At 41.9% G+C, this 23598-nt stretch overlaps 2 protein-coding genes across 3 annotated transcripts; both read left to right on the forward strand.

The window, feature by feature from the left end:
• The first annotated feature begins 1192 nt into the window (after positions 1–1192).
• On the forward strand, positions 1193–4257 carry mrps6 (mitochondrial ribosomal protein S6). Its single transcript, XM_080740287.1, has 3 exons — positions 1193–1377; positions 2577–2871; positions 4155–4257. The coding sequence occupies exons 1-2, from the start codon at positions 1307–1309 to the stop codon at positions 2863–2865; spliced, it is 360 nt and encodes a 119-aa protein (XP_080596413.1). The 5' UTR covers positions 1193–1306; the 3' UTR covers positions 2866–2871; positions 4155–4257.
• A 1981-nt stretch (positions 4258–6238) lies between these two features.
• psap (prosaposin) lies at positions 6239–21468 on the forward strand. 2 transcript variants are annotated; one of them, XM_080740134.1, is made up of 14 exons: positions 6239–6394; positions 13415–13548; positions 13708–13782; positions 14064–14189; positions 15517–15792; positions 16470–16613; positions 17112–17168; positions 18144–18314; positions 18428–18520; positions 18666–18849; positions 18965–19128; positions 19593–19673; positions 20257–20364; positions 20666–21468. In XM_080740134.1, exons 1-14 carry the CDS (start codon positions 6358–6360, stop codon positions 20699–20701), a joined length of 1686 nt encoding a protein of 561 aa, XP_080596260.1. In that variant the 5' UTR covers positions 6239–6357; the 3' UTR covers positions 20702–21468. The 2 variants fall into 2 exon arrangements, with proteins under 2 accessions (XP_080596260.1, XP_080596261.1); XM_080740135.1 differs by having other exon boundaries at positions 15517–15714.
• Positions 21469–23598: the final 2130 nt, after the last annotated feature.

Genomic DNA, 23598 nt, shown 5'->3' on the forward strand with positions numbered 1-23598 from the left:
GAATAGGAGGCGCACAATAATTACGTCGTGTTATCAACAGGGGTGTCGCACCAAATTCTGGGCCCTGGGTACAAGGATTCACTGCGGGGCCCCCATGAATGTTCACCATTTAGACTGGGAAGTGGGAACGTATTATTACGCATAACTGCGCCACACACATTTGCGACAGCTATCGTGTCAAAAAAGAGGGGGGGGAGGGGGAGGTCCAATGCATTGTCAATGGAAGGTTGTTTGGTGTTTTGTCGTTGCCGTGTCTCAAGGCTCAAGCTAGCCTACACGGCAACGACAAAAAACCAAATCCTTCCTTCTGAGGTTTTTTGAAAACCCTATATATGTTTCTATGTCAGTGGTGCTCAAACGTTTTCATGTGAAGGCCCCCCAAAATGATATGTATTTGGCCACAGACACCCCCCCCCCCCATCTCAAAATATTTTGTTCCAGGGAGGACCCCCAGTACAAATGTTTGCTTAAAAAATACATCCATTCAAAGATTTGCGCACATTTTCACGACTTTTCAAAAATAGCAGATCTATTCTACAAGCTCGCAGCGCGAACTCTCGGTGCCGCGCTGTGAGCTTGTAGATCTGCTATTTATTTAGGCCCCTCCACCTTGGGCCCAAGTAACTCAGTCCCACTTTCCCCCCCATGTGACGCCCCTGCGTGTTATTATCGTAAATGTGTTTGCTTCATGAAATAGTTGGCTTTTAGACTAATTGTTTTTATTGTTTAACAAGTTGTGTTTTCAAAGCGTTGTCAACGCTACAGTTGTTCCAAACTTCCATAATAACGCTTTATCTTTCGGTCGTCGTTCCAATAGACTGGGATCCATTCGCTTCGCCGTTTACGCATTCTGTCTAGAGCGGATACGGAAACAGTCTGTGTGTACATGTATATGTGCGTGTGGAAATGGCCGGATGTGGTAGGCGGGCCCTAGACCGGATATGAGCACTTGAACAGTAAACAACAGCCTGGTGAGGCGGGGTGGTCGTTTGTTTCCATTGATTGATTAATTGAATACTTCATTAGCAGTTCGCTTAGGAAAAGACACGAAAGTACAATTCGGTCTACTAATAAGACCGAATTGTAAAGAAAGCACTATGGTTTAATTGTTTACATTGGGGATTATTTTGTACTCCACGGTCCCATACATTATACGTAAACAAACTCCTCCTCTTCCCGTACATGTCATTAATTTAACATGGCCGTCCTCTATTCGAACCCATGGCTTTAGACATGACATTCGTCTGTTTCGATTAGTATTATTATTATTATCTGTCTTCTTTGTTGTGTTCATCTGAAAACCACCATGCCCCGCTACGAGCTGGCCCTCATCATGAAGGCCATGCAGCGGCCAGAGACCGCGGCGGCCCTCCGCAGGTATGTATGGGGTGACGGGTCTATAAGATAATGTCATGTCACGAGTATTGTGACCAAAATAATAGCGATTAACGATAATATCGTGATGATACAAATTATGCTTAAAACGTGACAGTACCTATGTTCCCCAGGTTCTATTTTCTACACTTACCACCTAAACCTACCTAACCTTAACCCCTAACCTCAGTAAAACTAACGCTGGTGAATGCTAACCTGCCGACGCTGGTGAATGCTAACCTGGAGACCTGTGTGGGGAACATAGGGAGGACCCCTAGCCTGATTTCAGACTCTGTGCTGAGCTTGAGTCTGACATTGTCCCATTGACAAGAGATTTCAAAGGGGAGGGGATTTGAAATTTGAAATTCCCAATCACAAGAGATCTGGTGGGAGGGGTTGTGTTTGACTTGTGTGTACACAAAAACATTCCCCCCTCCCCCTCCCCTCTATGATAGGCATCAAACAGGTCGTTGTCTTTGATGCTAACGAGGTAAGCACAACCCCTTTTAAAGTTCAAAGGGAGCAATTAAGAGCTTTGGCTGAGCTCCTGTTTCTGTTGACTTTTAAAAGTTAGACCAACCCCCTCCTCGAGGCTCTGACTGTCATTGGCTTGGTTCTGCCTAAACCAGAGAAACTTTGGCCTCATATGACAACACCAGACCAAGAGAACCAGTCCGCTCAGAGAGTGGGCGGGTCTATTGGCTGGAGCCAGGCAAGAGGACCCCCTTAAAACTTTTAAACATGACACTTTTGGTTAACCGCTTGAACCCCAGCATCCATATTCTGGGGGGAATGTTTGCCAAAAATTGCAGATCTACAACTAAGCTCTCAACGCGTTGCAACGTGATGAGTTGTGAGTTTGTAGAGAATTGGTACAGTGACAAAATAAAGACTATCAAGTACATTCTCTACAGGTTCGCTTTAGATAGAGTGGTACCCTGTGACTTTGCCGGATATGCACTTTATGGCTGCAGCTCAGCAGGGGTGAATTATTCCTCCCAGTGTGTCCCAGTGTATATTTTGACACTTGCTTTGGCAATGTAAAAGTATATTTTTCTCATGCCAATAAAGCTCCTTTGAATTGAATTGTATGACAGAAGACAATTTAACGATAAATTAAATCTGCGATACGATTATTGTCAGCTTTTTTTTTTATCACGATAAACGATAATAACGATTATCGTCCCAACCCTTATCCGCAGGACGGTGGAGACCTTGATGGAGCGGGGCGCGGTGGTCAGAGACCTGGAGAACCTGGGCGAGAGGCTGCTGCCCTACAAGATCTCCAAGCACAACGAGCGACACACGCACGGCTCCTACTTCCTGGTGGACTTCCACGCGGCGCCCAATATCCTCACGGGCTTGCTGGACCACCTGGAGCGTGACGTGGACGTGGTGAGGCAGACCGTGCTAAAGAAAGACCCTGAGGTCTCCAAGAGACCCTGCTGTGGCGGCCCTCCCCCTGAAGCCCAGGACACCGTCCAGAAATGAACGAATGTAAGCCCATAACAATTCCATAGATCAGTGGTTTTCAACCTTTTTATTTTCATATCAAGGTCCATTGCTTATTTGTCATTTGAACCGCGGAACACCATTTGATGAGATTTAGCCTCTCATACCCAAGACTTAGAATATTTTGTTATCGTTGGATAAGATTGTGTCCACAATTCCATGCTGTATTGATATTGGTACCATAGGAGAGATAACAGGCCCATGTTGAGAAAAATAACAATTCTTCTACATTCTCTAATTGTGTAGACTTCTTGTAAATTAATTAATGCAGGTGATTAAATAGCTCTCAATAGTTAAAGATCTATAAGGGTCCATTTGTTTACAAACTCTCCATCATTTAGCTGGGGATCATCTGGGGTTCATCTGAGGACCGCAAGTCAGACTTTTTCGAAAGTAAAAGTCAGACTATGATAGTCTTGATTCAAGGCTAACATTTTATGTTATCTATGAAAAAGTACAGTTTCATCACAAGGTCAACTAAAAGGATATCCTAGTAAGCTTTATGGCTTATTTACACAGGATCCCTTTATGTATCTCATATGCGGACTGCTAATAAAGTATTCAATCCTCCAATCAATCAATCAAAGTAGTGATAGGATGATAAAATACAGAGAGCAAGCGAAACAATACTAAAAAGATCGCAACACTTCCACAACAACCAACACAACTATTAGACAAGCAATAAAGTGAAAGCTAACCTACCATTTTTGCAATATGTTCTAAGTTTGACCTCCACAGACCGCAGTATATAATACAGTAATGAACTATACTGAATACTGATTAATTCTAGTTAGCTATGCCCCCCCGCTCTCTCTCTCTCTTCTTCCCTATCTTTCTTCTACGTGGAAATAACAATACAGTGGGAACTATGCACAAAAATGAATTTTGCCCACTTCTTTACTTCTGTAAACCTGTGATGTGACAATAAAGCTGATTCTGATGCTTGTAACGCCATAATGTACGTTATCAAAGATACTGCAGTGCATTCGAACGACACTTCGATAATGTGCAGATAATGGGGGTGCAGGTCAAACCTCCAATTACATTACAACAATCATATCTAGTAATAACGCCCTGTTGAAGTGTGTGTGTGTGTGTGTGTGTGTGTGTGTGTGTGTGTGTGTGTGTGTGTGTGTGTGTGTGTGTGTGTGTGTGTGTGTGTGTGTGTGTGTGTGTGTGTGTGTGTGTGTGTGTGTGTGTGTGTGTGTGTGTGTGTGTGCTCGCACTGTAATTTGTAATACTGTATAACAGATGTCTTTGTTTTACAGGGCTTTGAACGTCACAGCCAGAAGAAAAGCAATATAAAGTTTTCTCATGTTGGCCTGCAGTTGGTGTTGTATTGTAAAATAAATCACTTTTTTTTGTACCTTACATTATGAGTTCTGCTTTTTTCATTTGAAATAGACTTTAGGTTAATGTTTGTGTCAGTGAAGACAGTTTCAGTTCTTGTTCCCAGCAAATCCCCTTTCTAGTTTCTACCGCTAACTCTGAATTTCTTAACATGGGGTTCTTTCCCTGAATGTGCTGTAAAGTTCACCATTAACCATGTAAGCACTGTGTATGCTTCATTGTATGACACATTTTATAAATAACTAATCAACAAGTAGCGATGCGACGCCGCTGTGAGTTTGTAGATTTGCTATTGTCAATATATATATATTTTTTAAAGAGATTTGAAACATTTTTTAATATTTGCGAAAAACTACTCAAAATAGGAATGCCAGGGTTGAAATGGTTAAGCACATTTTAAACATCTTATTACACTCCTAGCCATCTTTTTTCGATGAAAGTTAGGACAAGGTTGGCTGAAATGGTTGAAATAATAGTCTTAAGAACATATAAAACTGTCATAGATCATGAGATTAACGGTTATAATATATACATACACCATTAATTTATTACTGTAGTCTTACCCAATATATTGCAACGTACTTATATAAGGGGGAGTCGCTCTCCATTCCGACATGTCGCCACTCCGAAATTGACTTCTTATTGTCGGAGTGGCAACACTCCCATAGGGGTTAAGTTTAGGGTTAGAGATAGGGTTAGTGTCGGAATGGAGACATGTCGGAAAGGAGACATCTCGGAGTGGCGGGGTGTAACCTTATATAAGGACAGATTTTTATTAGAAGTGGGAGTACTGTAGATTATCTCAGTTCTCTATCGGATGTTCCTCTTTACAGTTTTATATCCTCATGAAGACAAAGTACCTATTAACTTGTAACATGTTCTATTTTTGAACTGACCTTGTGTGTTAAAGGGATACTTCTGTTTTTCATATTTAGGTTTGATAACACTTCCCAAGGAACAGGTCAGAAACGTGAAAACTCTTTTAAAATCTGCCCTTCTGTTACTGATATACAGTACGTCTACTGTAAACCTGTTAGCATGTTTTGCCCCAGTTGTCCCAGGTTCGATTCCAGGTCAAAGTGTCCTTTTATTGGGGGAAATTCAATCATTAATGGCAGTTACAGTTTAAATTTTCTTTTCATTGTTTTTAATGATGATCTTTCAATTCTGCATATGATCTGCATCTTCCAACCTATTGGATAGTGACATGCCCACTTTGGTTCCCAGGTCAGGGCAAAAATAAAAAAATAAATGGTTCCAGTTCTGAACCAACTTTTAGGGTTCAATTCATTTTCGGTGGAAACACTCTGAAGTCTGAACTGGTTCAAAATTTGTCTGGAAAAATAAATAACAACCGCTTCAGTGTCGAGGTGCAAGACATTTACCCTCTTACACTAGGTAACATTAAAGGAGTAGTTAACCCCAAAAATGTTTTTTACCCCTATTGATCACTCACACCATGGAGACTTGAGTTCAATACCGGTAATATTGTTTTGTAATTGTCGCATTCCTAAGACAATAATTTGATTACAATACATGTACCCCCATTGATTGCGGATGGGGACTCCTTTAAATCTCACAAAAAACAAGCCTACAAACAAAGAAGTCATATGATTAGCACATTATCAGATAATACAACATCAGAGTCAGGGGGATTCTTATGAGAGAGAGAAAGTTTTTGCAGATTGTTTTGTAACATTTTGCCAATATCCCCAATACTAACACATTTTCTAAACATGCATATTTGCTCACAATGTTGTCGTCTCTTGACTTTTTATGAACAATGCTATTATTAATATACATGATCAAAGCAGATATTAATTTAACGAAGAAGACTTATATACATAGAAAACAAATAAATCAAGCAGTGTGTAAGCCAAGGTTCAGCTGCAGCAGAGAAAAGTGCCCCTTGGTGGTGTTTTGCAACCAAAGAGGACCGTGACTGTGACGTCACCGGTCATGTGACATGAGTCATCATGTGACAGGGTGGTCATAATAAAAGCATCAACAAGGCTCGGCTGCACTGCAGAAATACAGAACACGACGTCCTTCTCCTTCATTCAACAAGAGACGAACAAAACAGCGAATAAAAGATACCAACTAAACAGCAGCAGAGTCATCATGCTGCCGCTTATAGCTCTGCTCTTCGTCTCGTCAGGTAAAAAAACAACGACAAGATGAGAAAATGTGTAAATGTCCCGAGTCAAGTGTTTTGCTTTGTAATGGTTGCTTGAGTTTTCATTGAAGTGCGGAAGTGTTTCGAATTGTCTTTTTCCTACTGCGACTGCGGTGCTTGCTGTCTGTGCGGATGAAAACTGCAGATCTACAAGCTCACAGCGCGTCGCACCGCGATGAGCTGAGAGCTTGTAGATCTGCTGTTTTCGTGAAACGTTTTGGTAAACATCAACAGAGGCCAAGTCATTGCTAACTTTGACTAGTAGTCGTGTAGATGACGACGTTTCAATGTGTTTCACGTTTGTTTTTCGTAATACTGGCACTAAAATAATGTGTTTGTTTTGGTCACTTCGTTTGTTTTGGTCATTTTGCACTGACAGTTTGCTAGAGTTAGCTGACGTGTTTAATGTTATTGCTACAGCGGCGTGGCTAGGCTAATTAGCTGGCTGTGCTAACCATATAGATATGGTGCTAACTGCTAAAGTAACGCCCCAAGTTGCCCCAACACATCTTGGCTGTCAGTATCAGCAATGCGTCTCTCTCTGGTCTATAATCTGTCCTACCACGGTGTCGTTTTCCGAGAAGAACATAGGTCTTGTCGGCAAGAGACATGAGTAGGCTAGATCAGTGGTTCTCAACCTGTGGGTCGGGACCCCCAGGGGGGTCCCCAAATTATTTTGGGGGGTCCCCAGATGATTAACTTGAAGTGCAACATTGTTTTCTCTCTCAACAGTCAACACACCAACATAAAGTGTAAGTGTTTAGAGAGGGTAGGCCAATATGCACATTTCTAAAGTGACAATTTAAGAACTTTTTAATACCTCTAAAATGACAAATTAAATAAATCGTGAAATACTATAGGCAGAAATTGTGAAAATAGCCGCTATAGGACCGTGTTATACAAAATGTAATGCCTCAACTCTTGGTGCTCGTCAGGGTGACGGGTCTCCAGTTAAAATATGATTATTTTGGGGGTCACGGCATGAAAAGGTTGAGAACCACTGGGCTAGATCACTAAATTCAGGCTAATTAAAATATAATAAATAATATAAAAGTAATTTTAAAATGATCTCTAAAATCAAGATAATTTAAGAAAGTAAAAATCAGCTAGGTGAGAGATTATGCTTTGTCTCGACTATTATCGACTTAACCTGTTTTGACAAAAGTCTATTTCCTGGAACATCGAAGATGTTGTTTACTCATTGGGGTTAAAGGTGATGAGTAATAATTGCATTACAAAAAACATTAGAGGTTGTGTAAGTGATACTTTTGGAGTTTTTGGTTAAAACTTTTGCTTTGTTATAAAGTTAAAGCTCTATTTTCTAATTATTGATTGTTTGTTCTGTAACAGTCTGATATGAAAGCAAAAGTCAGACTCGGATGAAATGCATCTATGATAGTCTTCATCCAAGGCGAGGGTCTCTCAAGCTCAATTTTTAGTGTCCAGTACAGGTTTTGCCTGCTCATTTCTTTGTCATCATCAGTTCCAATTTCACTTGTTTTCCTTCTTATCTCTCCTGGCTGATTGGATAACATTAGTATCCTGACCTGAAAATATATAGTTTTTCTATAATGATAAGCGTCATCTATAGAATGCCTTTCTTAACAATTTGTGCTTTATTAACATAAACTGCTAAAGAGCTGGACAGACCCCAATACTGAACAAACAGTTACACTGTATGGCAATTTAACACTTACTCTAACAACAAATAGATCACTTACTGAACCTTGAATGCTTTTGCATAATACAACATTCAAATTGAAAATATAACGAAACTACAAACTAGTTAATGTATGTCCTGATGGATTACTTTCCCTACTGGCATTAATAGTTGAAGTATTGTTTTTGTAACTTGAAGAAATGCAGAAGTGTGAAATGTGATCCCCCGCAAGTTTCATTTCATCTTTTCATTGGGTGGGGGCGCGGGAGGTGCAGGTGTCTAAACTTTATCGCATTCTTCTGCAGAAAGGATTTTTGTTCCCTGCCGTGAATTTATCTTCTAAATTACCTAGCTGAAAACACAACTTTGTACTACCGGTATGAGGATGTAGGCCTACGTGACTGGGAGCAACTGGGGCCGTTTATAACAATGTAACTGTGGGTTTGACATGTTTGCACGTGAAACTGAAGCTATGTTTCATTCATTGTCAGCAAACAGTAGCAGTTAAATGCAGAAGCATTAGCACTATCGGTTCCTGAAAACTCATGGCATTTGCTCTTTGTGTGTCTGTATATAGCGCTTATCTGACTGACCTGGTGAAATAAGCTTTACACACACAGACAGTAATGTCCTTTGCCCCCCCAACTCGACAGGCGGCCAACCTGTATTTACATGCCTGCGACATTGAAACTCCGAAGTAGGCCAGATATTTTTGTTGAGCAATGTGTTTCCACAGTTATAATCTTTTGTTCTGCACAGTGGCATGTGATGAGTTACTCATAACGTTTAGGTTACTATCTCCTCATGGTTGGCATTAGTCACATAAATTGTTGTCGTTTTTGCAGAGTTTCATTTCCGTAACACCAGAGTTTTGACCCTTGCTTTCAGTGATTTGTGTGAACTTTGTTGACCTATTAGTAGGGCAGGAGAGAGGGGTCTACCAGCACCCCAATGACATGTTTTCGAAACCTGTTTTTTTTGGACCGTTATGATGTCTAGTTATGATTTCTGCTTGTTGCCGTCGCCAACTAATACCCCATGGGGTTCATTTTTAACCTTTTCTCACAACTATTCCCAATCTGAACCATACAATGGTCATAACAGAAAATGCCATAACGCTTGATGTAAACAACCTACAGGGACAAATGAACACACTTTTCTATATGATTTTGACCCAGGGAATTCATTAAAGTGGTTATTTTTTACATTTAAGCACATCTTGACCCTATTTCAGGACAGAAACGGCGAAGAATAACCCAAAAATGTTCAAAACACGTCTATACTTCTCTTTGTACAGATGAATTAAGGTGTATTCTTTTGATACCACAGGTTTTTTAGGACCCTTATGATGTCTAGTTATGATTTCTGCTTGTTGCCGTGGTCAACTAATGTCCCATGGGGTTAATTTTTAACCTTTTCTCACATATCCCCAATTAGTGTGGGGATTTAGGGGAGCAAATGCTAAATTCGTGCAATTTTGACTTAAAGCGCGAAATTTTGCACAGATGTAGCCCAGGGCTTGCTCTAATGATTTAGCTAGCGCGCCCGAGTCTGCGACCTTCGGGGTCTCCACAGCGGTCAAATCAAGTTGGGCTTCCATTGACTTTCTATACAGGAGGAAAATACCCAGAAAAAGATTTTTTTTCTGGGTATTTAAGGAGGATCTGAGGGGTCTAACTAGGGGTTTGTCATGATGCTGAATCCATTGCAGGCATTTGTTTTGCACAAAAAACATTCAGTGGGCTAGAAATGGCCTTAGAAAACAATACACGTATGGGTGAGTATTCATGTTAGTCGGAGGCCTTAGGGTTTTTTTTTCTCGTGCTAATCAGTCTAAAAGTTCAACATTTTGCACAGATGTAGCTCAGGGCATGTTCTAATGATTTAGCTAGGGCGCCCGAGTCTGCAACCTTCGGGGTCGCCACAGCACCCACACAACTCTGAAAAGTGATGACTCATCACTTTTCATCACTAAAGTCGATGGGAGCCCAACTTGATTTGGCCGCTGTGGCAACCCCGAATGTCGCAGACTCGGGCACCCTAGTTAAATCATTAGAGCATGCCCTGAGCTACATCTGTGCAAAATCTTGAACTTTTAGACTGATTAGCACGAGAAAAAAAAAACCCTAAGGCCTCCGACTAACATGAATACTCACCCATACGTGTATTGTTTTCTAAGGCCATTTCTAGCCCACTGAATGTTTTTTGTGCAAAACAAATGCCTGCAATGGATTCAGCATCATGACAAACCCCTAGTTAGACCCCTCAGATCCTCCTTAAATACCCAGAAAAAAAAATTTTTTCTGGGTATTTTCCTCCTGTATAGAAAGTCAATGGAAGCCCAACTTGATTTGACCGCTGTGGAGACCCCGAAGGTCGCAGACTCGGGCGCGCTAGCTAAATCATTAGAGCAAGCCCTGGGCTACATCTGTGCAAAATTTCGCGCTTTAAGTCAAAATTGCACAAATTTAGCATTTGCTCCCCTAAATCCCCACACTAATTGGGGATATGTGAGAAAAGGTTAAAAATTAACCCCATGGGACATTAGTTGACCACGGCAACAAGCAGAAATCATAACTAGACATCATAAGGGTCCTAAAAAACCTGTGGTATCAAAAGAATACACCTTAATTCATCTGTACAAAGAGAAGTATAGACGTGTTTTGAACATTTTTGGGTTATTCTTCGCCGTTTCTGTCCTGAAATAGGGTCAAGATGTGCTTAAATGTAAAAAATAACCACTTTAATGAATTCCCTGGGTCAAAATCATATAGAAAAGTGTGTTCATTTGTCCCTGTAGGTTGTTTACATCAAGCGTTATGGCATTTTCTGTTATGACCATTGTATGGTTCAGAATGGGAATAGTTGTGAGAAAAGGTTAAAAATGAACCCCATGGGGTATTAGTTGGCGACGGCAACAAGCAGAAATCATAACTAGACATCATAACGGTCCAAAAAAAACAGGTTTCGAAAACATGTCATTGGGGTGCTGGTAGACCCCTCTCTCCTGCCCTACTATATAGTTGCCTGGCTCTTCTACCAGGACCAGACAAATTCAACGTTAGTCTTAATGTTCCTTTTATTTATTTTTTTCTCCTTCTTTCTAAATCACGTAGGACAACTGCTTAACTGTCATTGATTCCCTACTCCACCTAGGGTGGTCACTTATAAGAGATCAACAACAAGCTTGTAGATCATCTATTTTGGCCAAATGTTCACCCCAGAATGGGGACACAGTGTCCCCAAGTTGGCCTTGCAGGGCAGGCTTTTGCAAAGCCTTAAATGTAATTTAGATGGCATGTAGACTGATGCCAAGTCATTGTTGACCTGGCATCCTTGTGTGTGTGTGTGTGTGTGTGTGTGTGTGTGTGTGTGTGTGTGTGTGTGTGTGTGTGTGTGTGTGTGTGTGTGTGTGTGTGTGTGTGTGTGTGTGTGTGTGTGTGTGTGTGTGTGTGTGTGTGTGTGTGTGTGTGTGTGACTGTGTGTGACTGTGTGTGACTGTGTGTGTGTGTGTGACTGTGTATAGCTTCAAAGCACCTTCTGCTGTCCTTGCTTATTGTAAATCGCTCTGGATTAAGACCGTCTGCTAAATGCCTAAATTGTCAATGTTTCTGTTAACTTTGGCCTGGAAAGTGAGTGCTAAACCGCTTGCTGAATCACGCAAGTTGGTGGTTGTTCCGTTTCTCTGGTGAGAGGATTTACAGTAACTTGGCTCTGTCATGAGGACAAAAGGCCTGTTTGGGACGGCTTGTTGTTTTGTCTGACTGTACATGTGACCCACAAGAAGTGGATTGTGGGAGGGACCTGCACTGTAACTGTGTGTGGGAGTGAATAACTACAGAATGGGATGGGAGGGGGGGACTTTCAGTGAGCCCTCCAGAGGATTTTACTGTGCAAAATGGGATGAGGGGGGACTTTTATGTCTTTGTTCCTTGTCACTTAAACCTGTCATATCTTGTCAGTCAGTTGTAACGATAATACATTGGGTAAATATATAAAGTAGTCTCAATCCAAGCATTTTCCCATCATTATGGGATTTGTCCTTAGAGTGAACAGTGTCTTTTGACATATTTACTGAAGCTAATTAACACTGTCTTCCTGTTGACATTTTAAGACTATTATTGAAGTAGTGCAGAGTGCAGACACATTTGAATGGTTGTTACCCTGTTGTATAACATTTTCCTCATTATGATCATGACCTCATTCCTTAAAGACCTGGGTGTCTAGACTAGCAGACATACTGTAATACTATTATAGGTTTAATTAGAATAACTTGTTAGGAAATTGGAATCAATTGAAGAAGCTTGGAATGTGAACTACCATGATTTTGTTTTATTTTTTTATTAAAGCTGTACTGTGGAAGCTGCTCAACTAATGGTCAGTAGCGGTATTGCTTTTTTCGGCCGGAGTCGCCGGCTCGCCGCGGACCACCACGGCCGTCACGAGCACCTCCGCCTCGCCGATACGCATCCGTAGAGCCGTCTCCCGTCATTTTTAGACCAGGATTGAGGGAGTAGCAAGCAAGATTCCTTCACCAATGTAAACACAGTTGCTGAGGGAAGCTACTTCCTTTAGAGACAGCAAGACTCGCTGTGATTGGCCGGTGGTGTATGATCTGCGCTGTGATTGGCCGGTAGTGTATCATGTGGGAAATGACATCATTTTGCCGGGAAATTCTCCCCCCCTCACAACTCATAGAAAACATATAAAGAGAAGGCTTCAGAAGCTGAAAATAACAGAGTGGGTGTTCTAAAACTTTAGCGATTTAACAGGACAATTTTAAGATTTGTTTTATAAAAAAAGTTACATGGTATAACTTTAAGTTATTATTTTATATATATATATATATAATATATATATATGCCTTTGTATTCATAGGTATACAGTAAGAGTAGGTTGACAGGAAATGGGGAGCGAGATGGGGGAGGGGGAGGGGGGGGGGGGTGACACGCAGCAAAGGTGGTCGGGATCGGGGCTCGAACCCGCGACACGCTGTCAGGCCGGAATACCAGCCTATGTGCCTGGCCAGTTATTTATTAAATTATTTGAGGACAAAATAATCTTAATTTATTGCACTTGTAAGAGAGAAAGTGAAAGCATAATCATAAGAATCCAATTGTTTCCTTGATAGATTAGACCCTTATCGGCTTTAAGGAATTTGAACAAGATTAACTTCTTTTCGCCTCTCAAATGAGATGACAACTGCAGATTAGCTGGAGAAATGTCGGTATCCCATGTTTTGTACAATTTGTAGCAAAAATTGTGATTGGCAATGTTTATTCCATTTGACTGCTGAAAAGATCTGTTTTATACATGAGACTTTTTTTTTCTTCTACTTTCAGCTGTAGCGACCCCTCTGCTCGGCACTGAGCAGTGTGCTCGCGGTCCCCCCTATTGGTGTCAGAATGTGAAGACCGCATCTATTTGTGGAGCCGTGGCGCACTGCACACAGAACGTATGGAACAAGCCCCAAATGGTGAGGTCCTGCTTGCATTGAGGCATTTTTGACAACCCCCAGTCCCGCATTTTCTGCCCGCCTTGTTTGTATTGAATGTTCATGGATCTTGGTGTAAACTTTGGATCAGTGATACACCAGTGATTGGTTACATGCAATAATACGTTTTTCTCCTTACAGAAATCGGTGCCATGTGAACTTTGCAAGGAGGTTTTGACAGTGGTAGAACAGCTGTTGAAGGATAATGCCACTGAGGTGAGCGAGATCTGACAATCCTTGTTCTATCTGTACTGTTTGACACTGCCTTTGACAATTGAACCTTTAACTTAAACCACTTGAACCCTAGTATCCGTATTCTGCGGGGGCTTGTTCCAAGGCCTTTTTCATCTCACAAGGAGAAAAGGGTTTATGAGGTTAATAATGCTCTCGAACGTTATCCTTTCGCAACGGCAACAGTGGAACATTTTATCGGTACAGAGCGTGCACTCCCTTAATTGCTCTTTTTTTACACTTAACTCTATGCTTTGTTTTTGCAGTCTGAGCTCCTTGGATACCTGGAGAAGGCATGTCAGCTGATCCCCGATGAGGGCTTGACTGCAGAGTGCAAGGAGATGGTGGACAGCTACTACCCCATTCTCATTGGAATCATCACTGGAGAACTGGTGGGCACTAGCAATGTGGATTTGAACTTGTCTTGTATTCAGCTTCTTTAATAGGACTTGTAAAATAAAAATACCAGGTCAAGCGTTAACCAAATTGCTTCAACTTGACATCAGAGGTGAACCATTTTGTTATTTAGTGCATGGGAGAAGTTTGATGGCTGCAGATGAGCAGAAGATTACATTTGTTAAAGATAACCCTAATAATGCCTCCTGGAGTTTATATAGCGAGTTAGGCAGTTTATCCACCTGGAATTGTGCCTCATCTCAGGCTCTTTAAGAGAAGCTTTGTGTGAATCAGAGGAAGAGCTGATGAGGCTGAGAGGGGAAGTAGTGGCCAGGGGGCTGAATAAGGGCCATTGATAGGGAAGTGAGTATTAACACTAAAGGGGAACAGAGTAGCCATTGTGGCGCCTCTCGTGATCGACCATTTCTGATCTAGTAAGCTTTTTTCTCTAACCTTTAACAATGATACTGAGATCAGAAGTCAGAAGACTAGCTATTGACCAATATGCCCATAAAGTAGTTTTCCCAGGGCCACTCTAAGCACCTTCATTATTCCATGTAAACTCATCCTGTAGTGGTAACTATAATAATTGACTACTCATAACAAGCACTATGTCTTGGAGTAATGGTACATTTAAGGTATGCTATGTTGTACACAATGCTTTTTGCTTTACAGTGAAGACACAGTAGCATGATGGCTAACACTGTTGGTTACACAGCAGAAGTATTTCTGATAAAACATTGTAATTACCCAAGCTAATTTTCATGAATTTAACCACCAAAGTCTTATTCTATACATCCACATAATTATGATTGTGGCATTTGGCAAAAACTGACTTCCAATTTAGCGTTCTTTTTTGAGCGGTGGTCACGCCGTCTCCATAGCGTGGCCGTGTGTGTATCCGTCCGTCTATGTATGTGGGTCCGTATGTAGCCTAAGTACCCCTGGTGACCAGAGAGGTGCTGTTGAGTCTAGTCTGCCCTGAGCATCAACTGCAATACCAGTGGTGGCCTGAGTGACATGGATGGATGGATGGCTCTCTCTCTCACACGCAAGCAAGCACCCCCCCCCCCCCCCCCCCCCATATATATTTTATTATTATTTTTTTTAAATATTTTTTTAATATTTTTTATTATAATTATTATTATTATTATTATATATTTGTTTTGCTGTTGCGCAGCCTCCACGACCACCGCTCAGTTCACACGGGTGTGATTTTTTTAAACGTTAAGCTACAATATGACATGCCCAAAACATGTTAACTTGGCTCATGGGGTCTCTCAGAGTCAAGTTATTGATCTGCCCTGATGGTTTGTGTTTCAGGACGACCCTTCGGTGGTGTGCAGCGCCATGGGTCTGTGTCGCTCCCAGCAGGCAGCCCTGGCCCAGGAGAAGGAGCAGCTCCTGTCCAATGAGATCCCCCAGGTGGACCTGGCGGAGCGCATCGCCCCCTTCATCATCAACGTGCCCCAGCTGCTCTACCCCCAGCCAGAGGCACCCAAACAAAAGGACCCACAACAAGTACTGGCACCCTTCATCATCATGCCCCCAATGCTCATCCCCAAGCCAAAGGCACCCAAACAAGAAGCCCCAGAACATGTACAGTACACCGCTATATTAAACCCATTAAGACCTGCAACGCATTATTACTTTAACCATTATTTTATGCCTTAACTATTAAAAAATCACACCCAATGTGAAGTGAGCGGTGGTCGTGCTTGCATAACGTCTTCAGACTACGATTTGAGCTAGGATGTACAGGCTATGCTACACACACACTTTTTGCTATGGCAAAACGCTGAGGAAAAAGGCTAGACAAACGCATGGAGCTCTATGGAGCTCTATGCTACACACACACACGTTTTGCTATGGCAAAACGCTGAGGAAAAAGGCTAGACACACGCACAGCCACTCTATGGAGCGGTTTACCACCGCTCAGAAATAGCAGATATACAAGTTCCCCAAAGCCCCAGAGCCGGAGGAGGCGTCTACCTTTCTAATAATTATGTCTATGAATGTGACTGCTTACTGTTTGAAAGTGCCGGATAGAAATGGTCTATCAGCCTATATCACCATCTACTGGAGATTATTCGTTTTTTTTTTAAAGAAAAGGCCAGAGCTTGCATGATTTAGTGTTTGTACAAACATTGTAAATGAACCAGGAATTGAAAGCGAGTCATTGCATGGCCTCTACTCTCTGGTGTGTGTTCAGCAGATGTGGTCCTAAATTAACCTTATTTTACTTCTCCTGTCTGCACTTCTCATGCTATCTGTAGGAGGCTGGTGACGTGTGCCAGGACTGTGTCAAGTTCTTGACTGATGCTCAGCAACAGGCGAAGGAAAACCAAACATTTGTCTCTACTCTCATTGAGAGCCTTCAGAAGCAGTGTGACGTCCTGGGACCTGGCATGTCTGATCTGGTGAGTCCCGGCTCTCTGGGTCCTAGATATGAGTCAAAATTCTTCAATACAGGGTTCCCACAGTCATGAAATTCCTGGAAATATTTTGAAGGAAAAAATAAAGTTTTTCTAGGCCTGGTAAAGGTTTGGAATTACTCAAATGTTTGGACATGTATGAAACAAAACGGCATTACGTAAAATACATGTGGCCTATGATAAAGTATACAGGACGACAAAAATAATATTTCTACTGTTTGCTTGTAGATCTGTTCTGTTTATGACATGACCTTTGCTCGAGTCTTTCATGGTGCACTGATGGAACACTGGTGTGTGTGTGTGTAATGTGTATAGCCTCATTGTGGCACCCTATGATTGCTATAGGCCTGGAAATACTTTGGAGAAGTTGTGGGAAAGTTAAGAAAATGTGGGAACCCTGTCAATATGATATTGCTGTTTTTAATGGAACGTCTAAGAATTCTGGTAGTGTATGTATACCGACTGTTCCTTCCTCCTTTGCAGTGCAAGCAGTACATCAGCCAATATGCTCCCATCATTGTTCAGCAGCTCATGTCCATGGTGAGTTTTCTTCTCAAACTCTTGGCAATAACTTGTTTACTTGAGCTCACATGAGTCAATGTTCAAGTCTAATGCCCAGTGGGTGAGCGTCATGCAGCAGTTAATGGAACCGGATCTGCTGTAATGTGACACTTTTTAAGCCCATACACGAGTCTTACGGCACCACCTTGTCTGCTGTTTTCAATTCATTCTCATCTTTAATCATTTATATTTCTTTCCCCCCCTCTTTTTTTCTTTTTGCTTGTTTCCTGTTTTTCTTCTACTTTTCTCCCCACCATTCTTCCATCTGACTTTCTGCACTGTTTCTCCTCCTCTCTGCTGTGGGTTTTGTGTGCTGGTCCCCAGGAACAGGTAGGACTCTGTGTTCAGCCAGTAGCCTCTCAACCCATAGCTCTTGCTTCCTGTGCCGTCCTCACTATTAGTACTACTCACCCAATGTCGTAGAACTGCATGATGTAACCGTCTGTTTTTGACTCACCTGACCACTGCAGGAAGTTTGTTGCTGTTGAAACTACTGAAAAAGGGTCCACGTTTCATTTTGCTTTACTGTTGATATTGTTTCATAACAAGAAGGTTTGCATAGCAAAGGGATGGATGCATGTGCTTTAAATTAAGTCTGAACCTGAACCTTTCCCTTCAAAGTATGTGTTAAATTCATACTTCGTATAATTGGATGTTCCCGGGTTCAGAGAGGCTAACTCGGAAGAAGCTGAGCTGTTGTGGGTGCATGCTTAAATACAGCTGGCAAGACACAGATTGCTGTGTTGGATATTTGTCATTAAAGATTATAATAGTTGGAAAACACTGCATGAATGGCTTGGTTTAGTTAAACAATATTGTTAAATGGTCCTTAAATGACATATGGATGTTTTTTTTTTTTTTTTTTTCATTCATGTTGTGTGGCATGTCTAGTGGGGCCTGGGTTTTAAGCGGTAATAACTCTTGTGTCTAACATACTGTCTGTCATTCCCTCAGCAACCTAAGGATATCTGTGCCCGCGCTGGATTCTGTACTTCTGAGGAGAAATCTGTTCCCATGCTGAACCTGCAGCCTGCCAAAACTATAGTACCTGCTGCCAAGACGTTCCCAGCTCTCAAGATGACCCCTGCCATCAAAGTGGAGGCTGTCCCCTCCAAGCCTGCTACGGTAAGCCAGGGCTTCGTTAATGCCTGTTCTTTCATCCGTACCTGAGACGATAACAAGGCTTGTGTGTTTAGTTCCCAGACATAATGTGAGGTTTCTTTGGTCTTGTGTTGCAGCCCATGGTGCGTGCCCGCGACTCTCCACAGTGTGCCGTCTGTGAGTTTGTGATGAAGCAACTGGAGTCCACGCTGTCGGATCAGACAACAGAGGTGTGTGTCGTGTGCTGCAGCTACACACATTCTGGCATAGGCTGGAAGTTTCTTGCAAATGTTTACTGTTTGAAATATATCTACATTTGTTGTGGCCGTTAGACCTTTGATTTTCAAACTGAATCCTTGTGGACTTGTCTCACAGGAGGAGGTGATCCATCAGGTGGAGAAGGTGTGCAAGCTGCTGCCTTCCTCACTGAGCGCACAGTGTCAGGATCTGATCGAGACCTACGGCCAAGCCATCATTGAGCTGCTGGTCCAGCAGGCTGATCCCAAGACCGTCTGCACCGTGCTGGGGCTTTGCAAGGACGCCAGCCGAGCCTACATCCGTAAGGACTCTACTCCAGATGATTTCATGGCACCTAAAAAGAATTAACAATTGTTAACAATTTGTTGTACTTAATTGAAAGTAATTTTACTGTATTTGCTTTCCTCCTCTTCTAGCTGTAATGGACCTGGCTCGCTTCAAGAGCGGCGGCTTCTGTGACGTGTGCAAGATGGCTGTCCGCTACATCGACGGCATCCTGGAGAAGAATGCCACCGAGGCACAGATCGAGGATGCCGTGAGGAAAGTGTGCAACTTCATGCCCGAAGCTGTCCGGACCGAGGTAATGATTGAATGATGTATTGGTTCTACTTTTTTCTTTTTTAAAGATTTGTTTTTTGGCTTTTATTGATGGGACAGTAGACTGACAGGAAATGAGGAGAGAGATGGAGAGTGACACGCAGCAAAGGTCTGGATTGGGATTCGAACCCGCGACACGCTGTCAGGCATCAGAGCCTAGGCCTATGCCATTGTTCAACTTTTAATTTAAAAAAAATGTTTTAATTAAAAAAAATATATATATATATCCACCTGTTTCCGTAAGACTTTACTGTAGCATTATCTGCGGGACACTTCCGGTTAACAGCAGACATGCAAGCTCGCGTCGCAGTTGCAACCGTTGTGAGCTTGTAGATCATACTCGGCTGCGACGCCGGAAATGCTGCTCGCCTTCTGCACAATGCACAATGGGATGTTGGAAAGTTGTGGATATACGTATATTATCTCAAGTTTAACCTGTGTCCGCAGTGCGACCAGCTGGTTGAGCAGTACGAGCCAATGCTTGTGCAGCTGCTGCTTCAGATGCTGGACCCTGACTTTGTGTGCATGGTGAGGCCTGAATTCTGCTTGTTACTTGTGAGAAATAATGATATGCATTTACAGTACATTCTTTTTTTTTTTTTTTTTATTGATTGCAATGCTGCTTCTTGAAATGTCTTTATGGTCTAGATCTGGGGTGGACAACTTTGATGTAGACACCAGTCACTATATTTACACACTCACTCCAGGGGGGCACATTACATACCATATACTGTTGGGCAGAAGCCTCATCTAAAATTAAATTAATCTCCTACTTTGTCATTCTATGGCACACCAAAGTAGCAAAAATAGACAATAACAAGCTCAAAACGTGTAGAGCTGCTATTTTTCCTACTTTCGAATTGGAATCCTGAAAAGTAAAGTTTTTATTTAATTTCAAATGCATTTACAGTTATACTTATGTAAACGTTATGAACTTAAATACAAATACATTGGACATAAAAAAGACAACCTTTTAATATTAATTAGACCTTGCTGAAATTAATAATGTATCAGTATTCGGATTTTAACCTGCATTAATTGAAGGGGATGCCAGTTGCCCATGTATGGTCTTAACTGACCCTGTGTTGTGTTTGATTCTGGTATCCAACAGAAAGTAGGAGCATGCCCTGAAGCTGTGCGAAGGCTTCTGGGAATGGAGCAGTGCAGCTGGGGTCCTGCGTTTTGGTGCAAGAACATGGTGACAGCAACGCGATGCAACGTGAGTCACACCAGACAGTTAATTTTTATAATGTGTTTATATTCATTTCGTCGTCGTCGGGAGGGAACTTCCTATCTCCAAGTTTCTGTTGCACAAAAGTAGTGAAAACGGCAGATCTACAAGCACAACGCACGTTGTGTGCTTGTAGATAGGCTGTTTTCACTTGATAAATGATAAATGCACGGTTTTGGACATACAAGGTTTTCATCCGACAACGACTATTTTTATTTCTTGGATTGAATGATAAGATCTGAGAAGATGTCTTTGTGTCCTGTCTAACCGGTTTGGTTTTGCGTTTCAGGCGGTGGCTCACTGCAAACGTCACGTGTGGGTGTAGAAGAAGAGCTCCAGCACAATCTGACAATTTAGGGAATTAAAAGAGAAAATAAATAGAGCTGCTCTCCAGTTTTAATACATTTGTCTTTCCTTTTTAAAATGAATAGACTTAAACTCACTGCAATCTGTTTGAATGGAGATATGGGGAAAGGAAGTGGATCTGGTGTTTTTCTTTTTTTCTTTTTTTTTTTTTGGTGGAAAGGGGGGGGGGGGGGGGGTGTAAATGTTTCATGGCCTAAAGGCTGTTTATTTTACCTACTGCATTCACTCCAAGCAAGTGGGACAAGCCTTCCTGTTCGGTTTTTGAGTTTCATCAGTTTGGCTGGACTGATTTATATTGTTTCGTGTGTGCGTGTGTGTGTGTGTGTGTGTGTGTGTGTGTGTGTGCGTATGTATGTAAGGTCACTGTTTTCACATTATTGCACGAAATGGATGAGATAATTGTCTGCTCTGGGTCTTTTAGACTCCCCTTTTCCCTGACTTAACTGATGGCCAACGGACCTTAACTGCTCATTGTTTATTAACCATGCCTGGTATTGGTTTTAGCAGCGTGTTTGACTCTAGAGCAAGTTAAATTTGTTTTGTTTGAGATATTGGAAATATTGTTTGTGTGCGTGTGAAGGAGCTAGTTTATTTTGTTCATTTTGTAAATCAAATGCTCTTCTAATGTACTGAAAGCATCCTGTTCAATCATTGCTTCACGTCCTGAGCCTGCTGTCTGGTGATCTGTACGATTTTTAACAATTGAATTAAAGTGATCCAAATCAACTGTGCTTCATTTTCTTTGTACTTGGTGAATGGATAACTATTCACATCTTAATGTAAACACTATACAAGTATCCATTTGGTTTTTGCAGTTTAGTAGCCTGAAAGTCATAGCTCTTTGATGCAACCAGCCTAATGAGCAGCCTATCGCTTCCTTGAGAAACAAATAAGTTAAGTAAATCTGCTTCCTTCAGGCCATCTGTTTCTGAAATGGAAAGTGACCAAACTTATTCAATTACGTTGTAAAGACTGATTTGAATCACTGCAATCTCTAAGTACAGCTGAAGGATATGGCACCGCACCATGGGCAAACAAACCACGTATTACCAGTTAATGGTGCCATACCACACCATGGACTCTGGGGCCTTGCCAATGAAAATGGTGTGGTCCATTGACCATGGCCATGCCACACTGAATTGATAACGCTGTTTGTTAGTGGACCTTAGTATCCTATGATACTTTTTACATGTTTTAAAAGTCTCCTGGCCTATATGAACAGTAAGGCTAGACTAATTGGAGAAAGCTCCCAAGACAATTAAAAATGTAAGTAGCCTATAGCTTTATTCTGGTTGTGTGAGACTGGTTCTCAATGTTGGGTCCATGGGCCAGTGCCTGTGTGGCTGCTTTGATTTCAGGGACGATTTCAAGAAGATTTTTTTTTTATTGAATACTTATTAGCAGTTTGCATAGGAAAAGCACAGTACAGTTCAGATACAAGGTCTACTAATTGGAAACACAGGAAAGCACTGTGGCTTGTTTACATTGGGGTCCTTTGTACTACTCGTGAGTCATTTCATTGAGATGACAAATATAAAAGCAATAGCCTAGGCTACTATGCAAAACAGTCAGAAAGCTCACAAAAGATAGATAGATCAGCTATTTTACTGACCACAAAACTGTCACGACGACTATAAACTGAGTAGGCTATATATTTTCACTGGCTGCCAAGCCGAAGTCAAGTGATGCATTGATTTTAAATGGTCTTTTGCAGCCTATATGAGAATGGGGCAGAGTTCGAGTTACGTGGGTGCCAGTGGGGTCTTAGCTCCCATAGTTAAAGTCTGGGACCCCATAGTCAACAACCCCCTTTGGGGTCTCTTTTTTTCTAAGTGTGTTTTTTTTTTTTTTTTCTCGTTTTTTTTTATTTTTTATGTTCCATTGGAAGAATTTATATTATTTATGTTAACTAGATATACTAAATAAACATGTTAGACAGTAAGACTGAACAATGACATCACACCGTTTAATCCTACTATTCATTTTATTATTATAAATCAGGCGCATTTAATGTGGGGTGTGAGTCTTCCTTTACCGTCCGGGTTATAACACACTCGCTGCAATGGTTCCTACCTTTCCCCCAGGGCCGAGGAGGCCCTGGATGCAGACCTACCCAGCTGCGTGGTCTCGCCATGGCCTGGGCATAGGCTAAGCTAGGAACCACTGCATCGAGTCTTTGCACTTCTAGCCACGGCCCGGACGGCAAAGGAAGGCGGACACGCCGGACAGCAACAAAACAACCAAACAAAACAACGCTGTCTTAGCAAGACTGTAGCCTTAGTGTGCCTGTGCCCGTGACAATGTTTTTTTTAGTAAATAAATATGAACCCGACCCGCCTTGTTTTGAGAAAGAAAAATACCCATTTTAGCCGACTTTATGCTACCAGAACGGGAACTTTTGGCTGGATGGCTCAGAGCTCAGATCATCAGATGGAGGAATTGGGAACTGGAGGCTGAGCAATAATGGTGAGTTAATATGAACAGAAAAGACTGCCTGGAGTTGTCAACATAGCCAATGTGAAGCCCGAATTAATATTGTGAAAGGAAAAATATGATTTAATATAGGAAATACCCGTTTTAGCCGACTTTATATCCGCGAAATACCCGATTTAATATGATTTAATATAGGAAAGTACCCGTTTTAGGCGACTTTATAGGCGGCGGCGGCGAAAGGCCCCCAGAGCTATGGGAGCCCTATTCTGGCGGCGCCGATAGCTCTGTGGGTATAACTCGATCACTGGAATGGGGTATCAAAGGTAAGGTAAACCCATGCATGGGTTTACGGTTTAGCTCAATCGATAGTGACCTTGAACTTGAAGATCTGCTTTATCAGCTGATCTTGTATCGGCTAATAAT

Source organism: Nannobrachium achirus (genome assembly GCF_963921795.1).
Source record: "Nannobrachium achirus genome assembly, chromosome: 13".
In the NCBI taxonomy this organism is placed as follows: Eukaryota; Metazoa; Chordata; class Actinopteri; order Myctophiformes; family Myctophidae; genus Nannobrachium; species Nannobrachium achirus.

Bases quoted from the DNA above. Each gene is read 5' to 3' on its own strand.
- mrps6 (XM_080740287.1), top strand. From the start codon at position 1,307: ATGCCCCGCTACGAGCTGGCCCTCATCATGAAGGCCATGCAGCGGCCA. The intron at 1,378-2,576 runs GTATGTATGGGG...CCTTATCCGCAG, and splicing joins ACCGCGGCGGCCCTCCGCAG to GACGGTGGAGACCTTGATGG.
- psap (XM_080740134.1), top strand. From the start codon at position 6,358: ATGCTGCCGCTTATAGCTCTGCTCTTCGTCTCGTCAG. The intron at 18,850-18,964 runs GTAAGGACTCTA...CTCCTCTTCTAG, and splicing joins CGCCAGCCGAGCCTACATCC to CTGTAATGGACCTGGCTCGC. The intron at 19,129-19,592 runs GTAATGATTGAA...CTGTGTCCGCAG, and splicing joins CCGAAGCTGTCCGGACCGAG to TGCGACCAGCTGGTTGAGCA.